Source organism: Mesoplodon densirostris, chromosome 1 (assembly GCF_025265405.1).
Source record: "Mesoplodon densirostris isolate mMesDen1 chromosome 1, mMesDen1 primary haplotype, whole genome shotgun sequence".
Lineage (NCBI taxonomy): Eukaryota > Metazoa > Chordata > Mammalia > Artiodactyla > Ziphiidae > Mesoplodon > Mesoplodon densirostris.
The window spans coordinates 196289429-196308216 of record NC_082661.1 but is presented as its reverse complement, the minus strand read 5'-3'; the positions used below and the strand labels follow the sequence as shown (position 1 = coordinate 196308216).

The following is an 18788-nucleotide window of genomic DNA, read 5'->3' as shown; positions in this document are numbered from 1 at the left end:
GAAAAATTTTGGGTAAAAAACACTTCCCTCTATCCTCACATTAACTGATAGAAGTTTCCACAGAATAACGTATTTAGCTCTTTAAATACTTCAATTGTTAATCAAAAATTTTTTATGGTTTTTAATATCCATTGTTAACTGACTTCTTTCTCTAAAACTAAGAGGTTTTAGAAATCTTGGGTCAATGAATATTCTAATGAGACTCTAGAAATACATCAGTTAAATTGCATACTGTGCAAATAAGATAAAGTATCACCTTGAGGAAATCTGAAATAGCAAGGATAGCAGAAGTGGGAGAAGCAATACCAGCCCCTCCCAGGCCCATTCTGGAATGCATCATATCACCATCAACAAGCATTTGCTGAATGCCTTATGTGCAAGTACTATGCCAGGCTCTGCTTTCTGCCCTTAAGGAGCTCTCTCAGCATTGCTGGAAGACAGCACACACAGACACCACCACAAGGCAGCATCTGCTACAGTGGCAAATACATGGCCCTGCAAAGGAGGGAGAGAGAGGATTTTGAAATTCCTGCTTAAACAGAAGTCCTTTGAAAGCAGAAGCAGGTCTTACCTGTGTATTCCCGTAACCTAACGTGATAAATATGTTTTAAATTAATAAGTACATGGAACCAACTTGCACTTGGAGAGGAAAAAGTATGACATCCCAAGCTGGAGGAATGGTGGTGGCATGAAAGTGTGGCATGACCCAAATGTGCATGTTCAGCTATAAAAAAAAAGTGTAAAGAAATAGAGGAATAGAAAGTTGGAAAACCCAATTCACTGAAGTTGAGGAGTTGAAACTATCTTTGAGCCAACAGGAAACCACAAAGGATTCTGATGGTGCAAAGACAACCTGTTAATGTTCCTGTCTTCCTTACTAGGTTCCTTAAGGGTGGGCAGCAGCATCTTTAAAGATTTTGGTTGCCCAGCAGAGCCTGGCACATGACAGGTATTCAAATAAATGTGAGGGAAAAGAAGGGAAGATTGATTAGGCTGGAAAGATTATGCAAGTGCCATGATACAAAAGGCGGGAGACGAATAAGAGACCAGAAATTAAGGCCGGAGGTGTTTTCTAATCCACCTCATGATATACTCAGACCCAATACAGTGATTGTCCAAAGGCTCCTCCCTTTGTCTCAAGTTGAATCAACAAAATTCCTCTCACATACCACCATGGGTATATCTCCCTTTAGGAATCCTGAGCAACTGGGAAGGTTTGGGGAATGTTAATCAACCCATCAACAGCTACTTAGCAAGGCAGTCCTGCCATTCCAGTGCCTCCTCAAGTTCTCTGAGGTTAGCCAAGTTCTGCATCTCACTCTTAACTTATTTCTGGCCAGGGCCATAAGGAGAGAGGCGGAGGTAATCACAGCGGGTTTCAGTAAATGTTAGTTCCCCCTTTTCCACACTGACCCTTCATAAGCACTTTCTGTCTCCACCAAACAGTCTGATATTTCCTGCATTATAATCAGTGTTTCTATGAGGCTTTATATTTTTCAAAGGTCTTTGCACTCTATCTTAATCTTCATCACTACCTTATAAGCATGACAGATCCTACTACCCCATTCTTGAAGATGAAAAAGCCTAAATCCCGAGACTGAATGAAGCCAGGGGAAATGACACAATTACAGTTACTAGCATCAATAATAAACAGCACAGGTGGAAGCAAGCGCCTGGTTGCTGTCCCTTGCGGGTAGTCTTCTAGCAGTTTCATATTGAGAGCAGAATGATAAAACTTAACCAAATGGATATTTAACTAAAGTTGGGAGATACTATCAAACAACACAAGCTCTCTTCTTAGAAAGACCATAAAATTAACATAACCGTTTTCATAAGAAAAAAATGTTAATTTCAACATTTCCTGATTATTATCTTCCAAAATATATCGTTAGAATATAAGGGAACGTAAAAGAGTAAATTACAAGTATTGTTAAACAATCAAGAATGTATTGGGCTTCCCTGAATCTGCCTGCCAATGCAGGGGACACGGGTTCGAGCCCTGGTCTGGGAAGATCCCACATGCCGCGGAACAACTAGCCCCGTGAGCCACAATTACTGAGCCTGCACATCTGGAGCCTGTGCTCCGCAATAAGAGAGGCCACAATAGTGGGAGGCCCGTGCACCGCGATGAGGAGTGGCCCCCACTTGCCGCAACTAGAGAAAGCCCTCGCACAGGAATGAAGAGCCAACACAGCCATAAATAAATTAATTAAAAAAAAAAAGAATGTATTAGCTATTTCTAAAAGTGCTTTAACATAAAATATCAAGATATTCCAAAGAAATTCATTAAACAAACCTCAGAAAAGCATACAAACATGACTCTGCTGTTAATTGAATCAATATCTTTATCATTTTGATTTTCAATTAAATGAGTATCTGCTACTTCAAATAAATATTATTTATAGGATCAAGGATTTGTCTGCTTAATTCATATTTTCTAACATAGGACGTTCAGTTTCAGATCTCTTCTTTTCCCTTAGTCTTGTTCGAACCTTGCCAAATATCTTGTTCTTTAAAGTAAAACTCCAGTCCCTTAAACAGTCTTTACCAACCTCCACACCACCACAATCCTTAAGAGAAACACAATCTTAAAAAAAAAAAAACGGTCAATTTTAAAAAAAATTTATAGATCCTATCCAGTACCATAAATAATAAATTTCAAAACAAAATTGGAGCTACTATAAAGCCGAACTCTGATGTAGCCAAGAACCTGTAAAGGGATCTATTAGTCAGAAATGCTGATGCTAGCCAAGTGTGGTAGAGAGGAAACTGCCCCCTACCGTCAAATGTACATGTTCCTAATCCCCAAAACCTATGACTATGTTACTTTACTCGGCAAAAGGGGCTTTGCAGACATGATTTAAATTAAGGATCTCAAGATGGGGAGATTACCCTGGATTATCTGGTTGGGCCTGATATAATCAAAGTCCTTGCAAGTGAAAGAGGGAAGTAGGAGTGTCAAAGTCAGAGAGTGAAGGATCAATCTGAAGATGCTACGCTGCTGGCTTTAAAGACAGAGGAAGGGGGCTTCCCTGGTGGCGCAGTGGTTGAGAGTCTGCCTGCCGATGCAGGGGACATGGGTTCGTGCCCCGGTACGGGAAGATCTCACATGCCGCGGAGCGGCTGGGCCTGTGAGCCAAAAAAAAAAGACAGAGGAAGGACCCAAGAACCAGGGAATGTGGGTAGCCTCTAGAAGCTGGAAAAGCAAGGAAGAGGTTTTCCCCTAGTCTCCAGAAGGGACACACCATGCCAACACCTTCCTTTTAGCTCACTGAGACCTGTTTCAGAGTTGTGACCCTCCAGAACTGTAAGATGATAAATCTGTACTGTTTTAAACCACTAAACTCATGGCAATTAGTTACAGCAGCCACAGGAACTAATACAGCAGGTTAAAGCAAGGCACTACTCACCCGCCCATCTGCCAGGACACTTAAAGCCTTAATCTTCAGGTCCCTGTTGTACAGACATTCAGTGAAATGTTTCTACTAACAAATTATCTAGAAAATGACATAAGATGGTGGTAGTGAGGGAGAAGAGGGAGCCGCAGAGGAATTTTGGAGATCTGTCAGGAATTTTCAGGCCTATTATCCTGCTTCCCTATAAGTACACATAACTCCTTTCTATTTCTATTATTAAGAAAGTTGTTTTTACAGTTCAGTTTCTGGAAGACAATTTGCAAAAGCTGGGGAAGCGGCCACTTGCTTAATGCTTTGTTGTCTACTAGCTTATTTCATCATCTTGCTCTCCTTTATCAATTTACTTGACTTTTGAGAGGTTTTGGTTCTGTTAATGATGACAGACCTCCCCTAATTCACCTACATCTTTGGTCTGCTCTATCACCTCCTCTGAGCCACTGGAAAAGAGGAGCGCTAACAGACCTCGGCACAGGTAGAACTTACGAATTTGTATAAAGCCTAACTACAGGGACTCCCCTGATGGCACAGTGGTTAAGAATCTGCCTGCCAATGCAGGGGACACGGGTTCGATCCCTGGTCTGGGAAGATCCCACATGCCGCGGAGCAACTAAGCCCGTGCGCCACAACTACTGAGCCTACACTCCAGAGCCCGAGACCCACAACTACTGAGCCCATGTGCCACAACTACTGAAGCCCATGTGCCTAGAGCCCATGCTCTGCAACGAGAAGCCACCACAATGAGAAGCCTGTGCACCGCAACAAAGAGTAGCCCCCGCTCGCCACAACTAGAGAAAGCCCATGTGCAGCAACGAAGACCCAACACAGCCAATACATAAACAAATAAAATAGATTTATTAAGAAAAAAAAAAGCCTAACTACAGAGTTCAGTCCATGGACCACAGTATCACCTGGGAACCTGTTCAAAATTCAGCATCAAGTTCTGTTCCACATTATTCAGCCATAAAAAAGAATGAAATCTTGCCATTTGTGAAATGGATGGACCTACAGGGTATTATGCTAAATGAAGTAAGTCAGGCAGAGAAAGACAAATCCCATCTGATTTCACATATCTAAAACACAAATGAACAAACATAACAAAACAGAACAGAGTCATAGATACAGAGAAGAAATAGGTGGTTGCCAGAGGGGAGGGAGTTGGGGGATTAGTGAAATAGGTGAGGGAGATTAAGAGGTACAAACTTCCAGGGCTTCCCTGGTGCAGCAGTGGTTGAGAGTCCGCCTGCCGTCGCAGGGGACACGGGTTCGTGCCCCGGTCCAGGAAGATCCCACATGCCGCGGAGCGGCTGGGCCCGTGAGCCACGGCCGCTGAGCCTGCGCGTCCAGAGCCTGTGCTCCGCAACGGGAGAGGCCACAACAGTGAGAGGCCCGCGTACCGCAAAAAAAAAAAAAAAGAGGTACAAACTTCCAGTTACAAAATAAATGAGGATGAAACGTCTAGCATGAGGAATATAGTCAATTATATTGTAATATCTTTGTATGATGACAGATGGTAACTAGACATATCACAGTGATCATTTTGTAATGTATAGAAATATCTAATCACTATGTTGTGCACCTGGCACTAACATAATATTGTAGGTCAATTATACTTCCATTAAAAAAAATATGTAGACACTGGGAGGAAATGCATCAAAATGCAAACAATGGTTATCTCAGGGGGGTGGAGATTATGGGTGATTGTTAATTTTTACTTTATGCTTTTATGTATTTCTCATTGTCTGCAATGAACATATATTGCTTGTAAAATTAGAAAGAAAACAATAAATGTCATTAAAAATGAAAAAAAAGTTCCATCCCAGATCTTCTGAATCAGAAATTACATTTTAGACATGACAGATCTCTAGATGATTTGTAAACACATTCAAGTCTGAGAAGCACAGATACAAAGAGCCATTGGCAAGGGTACTCACCATGACCCACTTACTATATTTTAGGGACAAATATTCTAATCAGATTCATACTTTCAGTTAATGAGAGGTTCTTAATTATTACAAAGATTTGATTACCAAGCACAAAAAGTTTTCCTAAGGCATAAGTGAAAAACATGCCCTCGCCCCTGCTAGTACCCCTGCCCACTACTCCCTGACAAGATTTGGTGAGACGGTGGATGAAATATTGATGGAAATATATTTATTTTTATAAAGTTTTTTCAAGGGCTAAACATTCATTAAATGTTCACAGTAGCCTTATGAGGTTGATATCCCCAAAGTACAGTTGAGGGAATATGTACCTAGACTCAGAACATTAACTAACTTGCCATAAATCATTTAGGAAAGAGCCAGAATGCTAATCAAGACTTGCAGTCTCCAAGCCCATCCTTATAAATACTACTCTACGAAGCCAATCCTCATTATTTAAAGATTCTGTATTTTCAAATTCTCCTACTCACTAAAACTTATTTGTAACCCCAAAATCATTACTCACTGCACTTTCCCAACTTTTTGAGGACAGGTACATACATGAGCAGAACAGCTAAAATTGTGAAAAACCAGATGCACACGTTCCCAGTATGTGATGCTTTGCCTTATTTCACCTCTCATATTTTAAACAAGTATCCTTTTCAAGGTCTACTTAGCGCCACATTTTTCGCATTTTGTGCTTTTTGTTGGTGAGTGTGCAGTTTAAAATGGTCCCCAAGCAAAGTGCTATCTAGTGTTCCTAAAGGCAAGAAAGCTGCCTTACAGAGAAAACAAATGTGTTACATAAGCTTCGCTGAAGCATAAGCTATAGCACTACTGGCAGTGAGTTCAATGTTAATGGATCAATGATATACATTAAATAAGGCAAACAGAAACACACATAAAACAAGGTTATGTACTGATCAGTTGACAAATATGCTGTGACCAGAGGCTCACAGGAACCAAACCCTGCATCTTCTCTAGGGGCAATGATTCAGTGTTTGCTAAGATGGTGTTCACAGTAACTTCACAGAACATAACTGCCGCAACTGTTGTTACATGTACTAACTTGACATGTAATGGCAGGAAAGGCACCAAATTACAGAGCATTTTCAGAAACAAGACACCATTTTCTCCAACTCAAAAACAATAGTTGAAGGTTCTTGACAGGATAACCACAAGGACTGGTAATGGTGTTATTTCATAGCTTACAGACTAAAAACACTGGAATAATACAAGGCACAAAGTCAGAAAATGAATATTACATCACACGGACAAAGATCAAGCAGTGGCTCTGTGAGGTGCATGCAAGATGATTCAAGGGGAGAAGGGAAGTGAATACAATAATATTCATTTACACTTATTATTTAAATCTCATCTTTAAATTCCAATTTACTTTACAACTTAATAATACTACAGTAATACGTGTACACAATAAATTCTATTGGTAGTGCCTGCTCCAATCCTGCTGATGATCTACATGACCAAAAAATGTTGGGAGATCACCACTGCAGAGAATCAAAGTTAGCGCTTGAAAAGAAAAGAAACTCCAGAAGCACACGTCCTGCAGTGGGCTGGTGGCTTTGAGGACTCACATGCACTGGGAACCATCTATGGCTGCTCTGTCCCCAACATAGTGTGATGATCCTCACAAGACATCCCTCCAGGCATCAGGTGATTCATATGAGAAATTAATTAGCTGGTTGTGACATTGATTAGATGATCCAAGCTAGGAACCCTTCCCTCTCTAGAAATTTGACCAAAGAAAATAAGACATAATAGCAGGAAGTAAAAACATTGTTTATTGTTGCCCGGAGCCCAAAGGCTGAAGGCATGCCCTGATAGAGCAACAGCCTGTCCTCAGAGCACCCAATCTGGGAGAATTCTATGGTATCCCATAAGATATCCAGGACTGTTAGTGTCATCTTATATAGTTAAGTTGCATCATATACACATTCAACTCTAAGTGCTCAGCAAAAAAAAAAAAAAGAGATATAGAGAAAGAGAGAAAGGGAAAAAAAAAAACATAACCAGTGCTGGCAATCTGTCTGCCATTCTACTCAATGAAGGTGTTCTGTTCCCTTGGACAGTCTCTCAGTTCCTTAGTGTCTCTTACAGCATGAATGGTTCATTGTGAGGCTAAAGTTTGACACAGTATATTTTTCATCTACATCACCTAATCCCAAACCAACTTCCTCTGATACTCAAAGGAAGAAGCAGGGAATCGTTTCAACCCTGAAGGAAAAATGATTGCATATGACTTACTGAAAGACGGAATCAATCTCCAAAGAGAACTGACTTCCTGCAGGTAGTTCAAGGGCAATTTTTGAAAATACTCAGCTTTCACAGTGTACGCTGACTGTAGAAGCAACCGCCCAGATAAAGTGAGACTCAACTATAGTTATTCTGTTCCAAGGGCTCACTCTTATACCTACCACCTAGAGGTGGTGTATATTGAAATTTGCCGCCATATACTTTTATGGTACTTCTTGCTGATTAGTGCTCTCATACCAGCTGTGTCATTTAACACCCACAAGGCCAGGCAAAGAAAATGGAACGAGCACTGTGGTTCCCATTTCAGAGATCGAGTGCAATAATGGAAAGAGTAAGAGTTGTTGAGTCAGACAATTTGGTTTCAAATCCCAGGCATACTGTTCAATTTTTCAGAGCCTTAGTTTCCTATCAGTAAAATGCAAAGAGTACACACACCTCACCAAGTTTTTGAGGATGAGTCAAGTATACAAGCTGCAGGTATACATTACTCAATGTTTCCTTACACCATTCCACAGGAAGGAGGGCTGCAAGTTCACACACCTAATGTGACTAATAAAGCCCAAGTAGAACAAACATCTCCCAATTCCCAGCTCCACGCTCAGAGGCCCAAGAAGGATATAACTTGGAATCTCTTTAAAAGGTGTTCGAAAAGATAGAGATATTCTGCTAAAAGTTTTTCTGGTTCAAGTAAATCTGTGACATGCTAGTCTCTTGAAGGCTCACAATGCGTGTGTGTGTGCGCAAGTGTGTACAGGATATAAAGGCTCTGAGAAGGTGTGCAATAAAAAAAACCTGGTTGAATACATATAGAACATTCCCCCAAAGTGGATTTAATAATGGAAACCTTTTCTGCATAATTACTATAAACAGCCACACAAACCTAATGTTCTTCTGAACATACTTTTAGAAACACTGGTTTTGATAAATTAATGTATAACAAACTAACAGATGATTATATTGTAATAGATTAATATTAATAAAAAATAATAACAGATTATAGAACAAGGCACAAGAAACTACCCTTTAAACAAAACCCCAAATCATTTTTTGGCAGTCTGGTGTTAAATCCAAAAAAAATCTATTTGGGAATTCCCTGGCGGTCCAGTGGTTAGGGCTCCAGGCTTCCACTGCAGGGACCTGGGTTCGATCCCTGGTTGGGGAACTAAGATTCCACAAGCCGCGCAGCGCCGCCAAAAGCAAAAAAAAAAAAAAAAAAGAAACAAAACAAAAACAAAAAAATCTATTTAGATCATCAAGGCATTTTTATTCTCAGAAAGATCTCAGTATAAGTCTTTCATAAACAAAGATTCCAAGGAGTGGCTCATGTCATCTTACAGAAGACATAGTGGGTAAAAAAGGTGAAAGAGACACATGTTTTGTTACAAAACTGATTTACATGAGGTATCTTACTCCCTAAATCAACTTTCCAAGAACGCTACATATGCCATATAACAACTACCTGTCCTGTCATTATCCCTGGTCTCCTGATAACAGTGGCAAGCAAGAGAAAGCCAGAATGGAGACCCTGACTTGTAAACTATAAACCACAATGATGAGGAATCCTTTTTTTCTTTGAAAACTACAAGAAAGCAGTTATTATTTTTCCTACTTTGTACTTTCCCTCCTTTCTCGGTTATTACTGCACGCAAGCACTTCTAGTGAATACTTTTATCTTAAACCTCTAGAAGTCAAATAAAGAGAAGACCAGGCCCGAGGAATTCTTTAAAAAATTATATTAATATTTGATATTTACTATCCTGGCAAATACAATATATATAAAAAAGGAACCCGCTCTAATGCAAAGTTGTAAGTTTGTGAACTAGGTGTAGACAAGTATTGGTTAGCACTGACATCCTAGGAGGAAAGCTTTTGGTAAGAACTTTAAGCTTCCATAGTTTTTCGAAGAAAATGAACGGAATCTAGACGTTTGCTAGCCTAGTCCAGTAACATACAGTGTGCATTTCGGCCACTAAGAGCAGGAGTGGGAAAGGGCCAAGAGCAACCATTACCGCCTATCACCAGGGGTACCTGAAAAGTCATCTTCAGCCTTCAGCCTTCCCATTTTACGAGACTAGACGCCTCAAGGACCACTAGATCGCGGCCGCCGCCTCGCCAGGTCCAACCCGGCACAAGGCGGAAGCTCACCAGCGGGGCCACGGGGCGCACACCTGCCGGCGGGCGGCGCCCACAACGCTTAACCTTGCCGCGGCGGACCTGCCCTCCTCGGCCCTTCTTCACCACCACCTCCATCCCTTCCCACCTGCAAATAACCGAGGGTAGGGACGCGGGAAGGTGAAGATGGTGAGGAAAAGCATGCCCGCAATCCGTCGCAGACTACCTCCTCCCATCCCAGAGCCGCTGCAAAGCCACACCGTTTCTCCCACGCCTCGTGTCTCTAGTGCAAGGTCTGCAATAGTTTAAAATTTTTGTTTTAAAGCACAAGTAACTTCCCCGCTCCCTTCCGCCCCTCACCTTCACGAAAGCAATCGGGGTTGTGGTACCTTCGATATCTAACAGGATCACAGTGACTTCGGCGGGCACCGAAAGCACAACCATTTCCCCACCGGCTGCTACTACGAGAATCGGCCTACTGGTAGGGAGGGCGGAGGGCCGTGCCGGCTGCGCCCAGCAACCTGCTGGGCTTCCGACAGCCCCGAAAAGAGTCCCGGAGCGCACAACTGCGAGCGGCCTGACGCACGAGGCGGAGAGGACACGTCGGCGCCCCTGAAAATAGAGAAACCGGCAGCACAGGGACCTTGAACTCGCAAGCTGCCCGGGCCTGGAGGCCTAGACCACGTGGGCAGGGAAAAGGGGCGGTCCTCACGAGGTTCCGATGGGGCGGGGAGAGGTAATGGCACCGACGTCGATTGGCCGCTAGAGGGCCTCTAACCCGATCCGTCAAAGTGGGCCTCGCGTGGGCGGGAACAAAGAAACGAACGCGGGAGCCCGGTGCGCGGGCGCGCGCTCTCCGCAGGCTGGTTGAGCGAGCGGGAGAGGCCTGGGGCACGTGCAGACGGGAGCCCCGCGAGTGGCGCGCCGGGGATGTGAGTGCCCCTTGCCCTCTACGGCACCTAGCCCCCTCCCCGCCCACTGCCTCCGCTTTTGCATTTTTACAGTAATCCGACCGGGCCCGCGCCCCTCCTCCCGTCAGCCAGCGAAAGAGGCCGTTTGGATCCCGGTCAGCCTGACTGCGTTGGCCGCGATTCCGGCCGATTGGCTAGGGAGGCCCGCCGCGCCCCCTCGGCCCGCGCGCCTGTAGCGGCAGCGGAAGAGGCGCCCGCGCCGCGCCGCTGTCCGGAGGGGCCAACGCGCACCCGCTTCCTGTTCGGCTGCTTCCAGCCAGCTCGAGGACAAAACACGCGTGCGCGCGACGAACGGCAGGGCGCGCTCGCCGCCTCAGCCACCGGCGTTGGGCGCAGTCCGCCTTTTTCCGGAGCAGCGCGGCCCCGGTGCCAATCGATAACGGCAGCTCCGCACTGGGGGACCGAGGGCGGAAAAAGGCGGGGTTGACGGCTCTTTGCTGGGAGTGGGCTGGACCGGACGCCAGAGACAAAGGCTCTCAAGGCAAGAGGGGCTGTGACGCTGCTCGGGATTTTTGACCCAGGACTTTTCGCCCCTTCGTTTTTCTCTTCTGACGCTCTTTTCCCAAGCCCGCGTCCCTTCACCCGCGACCTCGCTCCTCAGCGGAAGGGCCGCGATGGAGGTCCCGCCCCGGCTTTCCCATGTGCCGCCGCCATTGTTCCCCTCCGCTCCCGCTACTTTAGCCTCCCGCAGCCTCTCCCATTGGCGGCCGAGGGCGCCGCGGCAGCTCGCCCCGCTCCTCCCTTCGCTCGCTCCCAGCTCTGCCCGGCAGGGGGCGCGCCGGGCCCAGCGCCACGTCACCGCCCAGCAGCCCTCCCGATTGGCGGGCGGGGCGGCTATAAAGGGTGGGCGCAGGCGGCGCCCGGATCTCTTCCGCCGCCATTTTAAATCCAGCTCCATACAACGTTCTGCCGCCGCTGCTGTCGCGACAAGGATTGCACGCCAGCGCTTCCCGGCCGACACCTCAGCCGCTATGGAAGACATGAACGAGTACAGCAACATAGAGGAATTTGCAGAGGGATCTAAGATCAACGCGAGCAAGAATCAGCAGGATGACGGGTACTGCACGCTTTTCCTCTTCCCCCCCTCCCCCAGCGCTCCGCATGCGCCCCTTCGTCCCTCGGGGGCCGCGCGCTGCCCCTGTTCTTTCCCCAAGTCGATTGCCCGCTGGGCCCCACTAGGTTGGAGGGAAGAGGAAAGTAGGAGACGGAGGTGGGGCGGTGACTCTAGAGGCCCGCGGAAAGTGGGGGAAGGGCGGAGGGGTTGGAGGCGGAGGGCGGTGGCGTCTGTGTCCCGAGTGCGCAGGCGCGCGTGGGGCCCGAGGGGGAGGGGCCGGCCTCGCTGTACCCCATGCTGCAGCTGCAGCCGCCTCTTCATTGTGTCTGTGTTACGGTTCCGCGCAGTTTTCAGGGGGAGGATTTAGGGAACTCCTGGTTTGGGAACCTGTAGGCGACTGGTACCCAGATCCCCAGTACGTGTGATGATGAGTTCTTTAGGTGGAACGTTGGCTTGATAGTTGAGGAAGTCGGTGAGCCTAAGTTGTGTGGGATCAGTATAGAAAGTTGGATTTTCTAGTCGGGAACAATCTTTACCATGTATTGTTGGCCTCGTTTAAACTTGGCATTGTGCAGTGAGGAGAGCAAGGTGTCCACCGTTTTGAATAAGTGAAGAACTTGGGGATCTTTGTGGTCTTTTGTTCGTGTGTGTCTGTAAACGGATTAAATTATTTGTACATAAGGATGTATTTCCCCATGCTTATTTTATAGTTTTATTTCGTAAATTTCGTAATTTCAGAATTTAAGTAATCGTTGTAGTTGCTGCTAACCTTAAAAAACAACTTTTATTTCTAGTAAAATGTTTATTGGAGGCTTGAGCTGGGATACAAGCAAGAAAGATCTGACTGAATATTTGTCTCGATTTGGGGAAGTTGTAGACTGCACAATTAAAACAGATCCAGTCACTGGAAGATCAAGAGGATTTGGATTTGTGCTTTTCAAAGATGCTGCTAGTGTTGATAAGGTAGGAACATGTTTCGCATTGTGGTGCTTTTGTGTGTTTCTTGCAAATTGTTCAGAGGGTTTCTTGTATGTTGTCAGATTAAATAAATCTGTCTTCTAGGTTTTGGAAATGAAAGAACACAAGCTGGATGGCAAATTGATAGACCCTAAAAGAGCCAAAGCTTTAAAAGGGAAGGAACCCCCTAAAAAGGTTTTTGTGGGTGGATTGAGCCCAGATACTTCAGAAGAACAAATTAAAGAATATTTTGGAGCCTTTGGAGAGGTGCGCTCTGCTTTTACGTTTACGTGTATTTTCATTTGATATGTTTATATAATGTTTATCCCTGGCCCAGTTCTTACAGAGCAAACTCAGGTTGGATGAGGGTGGGATTAAATTATTGCTCAAGTCCCTTCCAGTCACCATACCTTAATCAGTGCTTTCTGTGTTATAATGGAAACTAGTGTCTAATGGAAACTAATTCAGCAAAAAGATGGATGCTTTGGTGTGGTTAGGGTTTGGATTTATTAACTAGTGGCATCTGTGGGGTAAGAAATGGTATTAAATAAGGTTTTACTCTCCCTTCTCAATGCTCCATAGATGAAACAGATGACTGTAGTTTGATGTGGATAATAAAGCAGTAGTTTATATAGAAGTTATTCTGTTAGAATGACATGTTAGGTTGAAGCTTGAAAAGGACTTGTGGCATTCTAAAACATCTTGGTAGCTTTTTACCATTAGTGGGTGACCTTGAGTGTGTATCTTGATTTCAGATTGAAAATATTGAACTTCCCATGGATACAAAAACAAATGAGAGAAGAGGATTTTGTTTTATTACATATACAGACGAAGAGCCAGTAAAGAAATTGTTAGAAAGCAGATACCATCAAATTGGTTCTGGGAAGGTAAAGCCATTTTGATTATAGTAAATGAACAATATGCTTTTTTTTTTTTTCTTAAAGTGAAATTTCTCAACCTGTTTTGAGAAGAAAAACAATGGCTTGACATTAGAATATTGGTAATAATTCTGTTTGCTTTTTAAATTTTGTTTTTAGTGTGAAATCAAAGTTGCACAACCCAAAGAGGTATATAGGCAGCAACAGCAACAACAAAAAGGAGGAAGAGGTGCTGCAGCTGGTGGACGAGGTGGTACTAGGGGTCGTGGCCGAGGTGAGACGTAATTCCTGGGCAGTGACTCAATGCTGTAAGCTATAAACTGCGGAATATGAATAAGCCCATAGGAAAGTGAAGCCAAATTTAAACTGTTACAACATGGAAACTGCTCAGCTTAGTGGGTGGGCTTTTGTTTTTACTGGTTTCCACCTCTTCAAAAATGGCCACTCTGACAGTGTCATTACTGATGGGAAAATAACACCATTAAAGGTAATTAAGATTACATGGAACACTTTGGTGTGATAGGTTTTCTAGGGCAGGAGTCCTTGTTTTAAAGATAAACACTCTTGTCTTCTCCTTTGTCCTGATTTTTCATTGAATTTAGGAAGCCTGATACTGGCACAATTGGACTTTCTGCCCCCTTTTTTATGCCAACTGTAATAATACTTTCTTGGTCAGATAGCAATATAGGTATCCATTCTGCCTTTTTAAGATTTGCAGAGTGAGGGACAGGAACGCATCATTTTATGTTAGGATTGGGGGTCAGAAGTTGTTTCCTAACAATCATTGTGCATTGTTTCAGGTCAGGGCCAAAACTGGAACCAAGGATTTAATAACTATTATGATCAAGGATATGGAAATTACAATAGTGCCTATGGTGGTGATCAAAACTATAGTGGCTATGGCGGCTATGATTATACTGGGTATAACTATGGGAACTATGGATATGGACAGGGATATACAGACTACAGTGGTAAGAATATTTAACTTAATTTCATAAACCAATGGTACTAAAATTCAGTGTTTAAAGTACAATCCCATTCTGAGACTCTGTGTGTGGGTGTTTCCTATTTCTTGAAGTGTTTGGAGTTAAATTTTTGAGACATTTAATAGTCATAGGGGCTTATACTGATACAGAGACTTCAGTCATTACAAACATTCTGGAATGTGATATGTGACTAGTTTATAAGGACTTTTTAAGTTTCTGGTTATTTTAATTGCCATGGAGGATTTTGCATATTTAATGGTTTTTAAATGTACAGTGAAACCATTTCATTAAAAGCTAAGCATATTTTTTTGTTTTTCCAAAATAGGCCAACAGAGCACTTACGGCAAGGCATCTCGAGGGGGTGGCAATCACCAAAATAATTACCAACCATACTAAAAGGGGACGTTGGAGAAAACAGGTGTGTATAAGAGTTCAAGACACCAGTGGAAATTCTAATTTAATTTAAAGATCAATAGACAAATGAAAAATAAGTGAAAACAAAATATCATGTAGCCTGTTTTTACTAAATTGTTAATTTTTTACTTGCTTTATGAACCTGTTTTGCCTAAAGTGTCTATAGATCTTTAACTTTAAAGTTTTATCTCACTTTCTTTAGTATTACAGAAAAACTTAAGAGTTTTTCTGTTTGCTTTGTGTACCAGGTGGTCTAGAGGAATAATTAAACTTTTTTAGAACTATTAACAGGTAAAGTACTGAAATGGGTACAACTTAAGGAAAACAGGAATGTTGTCTTCTAACTCTGACATTATACCTTGTTTGTACCCGCCAGCGGGAACTTCATTGCAGGCCGTGTGTCACCCTGACCACGTCTATCTCTGGGGGTCGCACGTTGCGGGCAGAGCGCAAGGCATACACCAGAAAACGCTGTCCTGTGGTATGGTCTCTTCCAACTTCATGTACCAGCGTAAAGATTAAAGTGGAAAACTTCAGACTTTGGCTTCTTTTTTAATCTTTTTGAAGATTAAGTGTCTAAACTTAACTTAAATGGTTTTTTACAGGAGTTAAAGTACATAAATGCCTTTTTACAGCTTAATCATTTTGGTCTTCTGTTTAGTGTTGTATTTCAATTGTGGAGCCTCATTTTAAGTGTTCATTCTTTAAGATTTAATGCTTGCTTTTTCTTTTTATAGCTAATAGTGAAATCTACAAACCAAAACAAGAACTTTAAAATCTGGGATACAAATTAAAGATCATATGCACACAGAAATTTGTTTTCTTGCAATACAAGCCTATTAGAAATTCATGTTTGTAATAGCATTTTACGTGGCTTACTAGAGATGTTTCTAGTAGACCTTGAACCTAGCACAGTTCAACCTGTGAATATGGGAAGACTGCATTCCCAGATTTTCTAAGTAAATTTTACTTTAATATCATTTGGGAACTCCAGGGTGAATTTATTAATTACCCGAACTGCGTTTTGCCAGTGAATTTGCATGTGATCTTTAATTGAAGAAAAGAATAAAGTGAGAACTTAAAACAATTCATGAAAGTGGACCTTTGAAAGCTTGTCAGAGTTGCACAAATCTAATTGCCATTTTGTTTTTGTTTTTAGGAAGAGATTGCTAAAGTAATCCATCTTGCAGGACGACATTGAAGATTGGTCTTCTGTTGATCTAAGATGATTATTTTGTAAAAGACTTTCTAGTGTACAAGACACAACTGTGTCCAACTGTATATAGCCGCCAATTAGTTTTTGTTTTTACTTTGTCTTTTGCTACCTGTGTTACGACTCGACGTGGATTTGTGTTTATACAAATTTTATTTGTATGATTTCATGTTAAACCTCAAATAAATGCTTCCTTATGTGATTGTTTTTCTGCGTCAGGTACTAAATAGCCCTGTAAAAGTATAATTTTAAATAAGCAATAATTAAGGCACAGTTTATTTTGTAGGGAGTGTTGATCCATAGGGAGAAACTGTGGTCCTTTACAAATAGCCAGCTACAGTGTCTACTCTGTTCTCTTTTTGTTAGATGTATTCTGTGTTCTAAGGCTTCATTTCCCTGTTAACTGAGGCTTCCACATACCTTTAAGTAATGTTTTCTCTTTGTATATCTGGAGACTTTGTCATGAAAGTTTCTGTGGCGTAGTTATAGTGTTGTGATGAGTGGAAGCTTTCTAGTAGACCATAAGTCTTCTGGTTATATTTTGAAAAGTAACTTTTTAATGGCACAAAGCATGCTGGTAGCTCCTTTTATGAATAGAAAATATTTTGCTTTGTTCTTGTCTCTGGAAAGGCATTTGTTATGACTTGCTGTATTCAGTGGTCTGCTAGAAAGAGCTTTGGCTAATCATAATACCATAACTTTGTTTTCTTGATTAAACTGTCTAAATATAACCAGGGGAAAAAACACTTGAACTGTGTTATAGGAGCCACAGTTTAAGAAGATCAGATGTAATTGCATTTAACACAAGGATTTTGGCAAACAGGTATGAAGTTACTAAAGTTTGAACAAAAGTTACATTAAAATATATGACGTAGTGGATGAGTAACTAAATTAATTGTATACTATTCTGTTGGTATTATGTCACAGCAAGCACCAAACTGAACAAAATGTTTCTGTTGGGGCATTTTTAGGAAGCTGTATTGGGTGTTAACTGTTACGTGGTGTGAGTTCTTAGAAAAAATCATGGCAGTAAGTTTCATCATTTTTAGCGCAGTTAGTGCATGAGCTGAATAGTTAAGCATATCCATGTTCAAACGTAAAAGGAATAGTGGGGAAAGGTATCCCTTAAATCTTATGTAAATGCAAATCTAAGTGTGACCAAGTCATGTCATTACAACAGATCTTCTGGTGCATTAAAAAAAAAAGTTTTAGCTCTAGATTTTGGAGGATGTCCTGGATAAATTCAAGTTTTGAATTTTACATTCAGTGTAGTTACTGAATTTAAGGTTTTTGTTTTCATTTCTGTGGTTCCATGTTAGCCATTAGGATTGGCATACATGTTCACATGTGGAATAGTTGACCTCACCTTAAAGCAAGTGTAAATTTTTTTATGCTAATGAACCTGCCTTGTTTTATTTGGTGCCTGCAACTTTCTTTGTTCCAATGATGTTTGTACTTGCTGGGCTATCAAGTTACAATGCTTTTGGCCTTTTGCTCCTGTTTTGCTATTTGACCTTACACCTAGGCCAAGTACCAATGTTGGCTATTGTAAGGGATTGTTTGATTCTTTCAACATGCAACCTTAGGGAACAGAAAGGAGATTTTCATTTTAAGTTATGTTGTCAAAGTCAGTAGGTGCAGTGTCTTTAGGACAGTGAATCCTGTAAGTTCAAATTTATGATTAGGTGACAAGTTGAGATTGTCCTTTCCCTGATCAAAAATGAATAAAGGCTTTTTAAACAAAATCCAAACTCTTCAGTCAAGTCTTGATATACATGACTTTGAAGAAATACTACATCTGGAGATTATTGTCTGAGGTCTTTTAGAAAAACTGAAGTACCTATGACAAACATAATTAACGTGTATATTCTTAAATATGCTTCCTGAGTTTTGAGCAAATTCTATGTGTTAATACCCTGAAAGAAACCTAATTAGCAGTTTTGTTAACACATTAGTATTCTGTAGTCTGATGGCTACATTTACAAGATTAGGGATTAAGAGTTAAAATGTCATTGGGATACTAACTTGGATAAGCAGAGCATTTATTTCATTCTCTTCCATGCATCTTTTTCGTAATGGTGACAGTAACTGGAGCCTTTGCCAATCTTACAAATTTCAATACAAAGAAACCTGAGAAATTAATTGCTATATGTTGCAAGTATTTGATAGTATGTCCACCACAGGATACTATGTTTCACCTATTAAAAAGGTGATTCAAGGACACTGCAATTATAATTGCATTTTTAAATGATTTTATATAAACTGCAATTTTTAGTTAAAGGTGTGTGTGTATGTGCGTTTCTGCCATTTGAATTGCTCCTAGTGTTAAGCGAAGTCAGGAAATGTCATTCTGTAAAAATCTCTCAAATTTTCCAACTTAACAGAATTGCCATCTACTGTGGTCTCAACTTTCTGAGCAAAAGCAATACAACTTTGTTTTCATGTAAAGTCATTCAAAAGTGTATTGCCATGGGCTTCCCTGGTGGCGCAGTGGTTGAGAGTCCGCCTGCTGATGCAGGGGACATGGGTTCGTGCCCCGGTCTGGGAAGATCCCACATGCTGCAGAGCGGCTGGGCCCGTGAGCCATGGCTGCT

At 42.1% G+C, this 18788-nt stretch overlaps 2 protein-coding genes across 4 annotated transcripts in view; one reads left to right on the top strand and one right to left on the bottom strand.

Moving 5' to 3' along the window:
* The window catches only part of ENOPH1 (enolase-phosphatase 1), a 33770-nt gene extending 23345 nt beyond the window's left edge, over window positions 1-10425 (bottom strand). Inside the window, exon 1 of the mRNA XM_060113847.1 lies at window positions 10082-10425. Within this exon, the coding sequence (XP_059969830.1) occupies window positions 10082-10165 (84 nt within the window). The 5' untranslated portion in view covers window positions 10166-10425. The remainder of the gene's footprint in view (window positions 1-10081) is intronic.
* A 118-nt stretch (window positions 10426-10543) lies between these two features.
* Window positions 10544-17945, top strand: HNRNPDL (heterogeneous nuclear ribonucleoprotein D like). 3 transcript variants are annotated; one of them, XM_060113828.1, is made up of 8 exons: window positions 10548-11749; window positions 12541-12709; window positions 12809-12970; window positions 13459-13590; window positions 13741-13855; window positions 14382-14552; window positions 14893-14985; window positions 16141-17945. In XM_060113828.1, exons 1-7 carry the CDS (start codon window positions 11307-11309, stop codon window positions 14961-14963), a joined length of 1263 nt encoding a protein of 420 aa, XP_059969811.1. In that variant the 5' UTR covers window positions 10548-11306; the 3' UTR covers window positions 14964-14985; window positions 16141-17945. The 3 variants fall into 3 exon arrangements, with proteins under 3 accessions (XP_059969821.1, XP_059969811.1, XP_059969801.1); XM_060113818.1 differs by lacking the exon at window positions 16141-17945 and adding an exon at window positions 15358-16134; XM_060113838.1 differs by lacking the exons at window positions 14382-14552; window positions 16141-17945 and having other exon boundaries at window positions 10544-11749; window positions 14893-16134.
* The last annotated feature ends 843 nt before the right edge of the window (window positions 17946-18788 follow it).

What these genes read in the sequence shown, in the direction of transcription:
- HNRNPDL (XM_060113828.1), top strand. Translation starts at nt 11,307, where the DNA reads ATGGAGGTCCCGCCCCGGCTTTCCCATGTGCCGCCGCCATTGTTCCCC. An exon ending in AAGAATCAGCAGGATGACGG is followed by an intron (nt 11,750 to 12,540) that starts GTACTGCACGCT and finishes TTTTATTTCTAG; the next exon opens with TAAAATGTTTATTGGAGGCT. An exon ending in ATCAAATTGGTTCTGGGAAG is followed by an intron (nt 13,591 to 13,740) that starts GTAAAGCCATTT and finishes TTTTGTTTTTAG; the next exon opens with TGTGAAATCAAAGTTGCACA.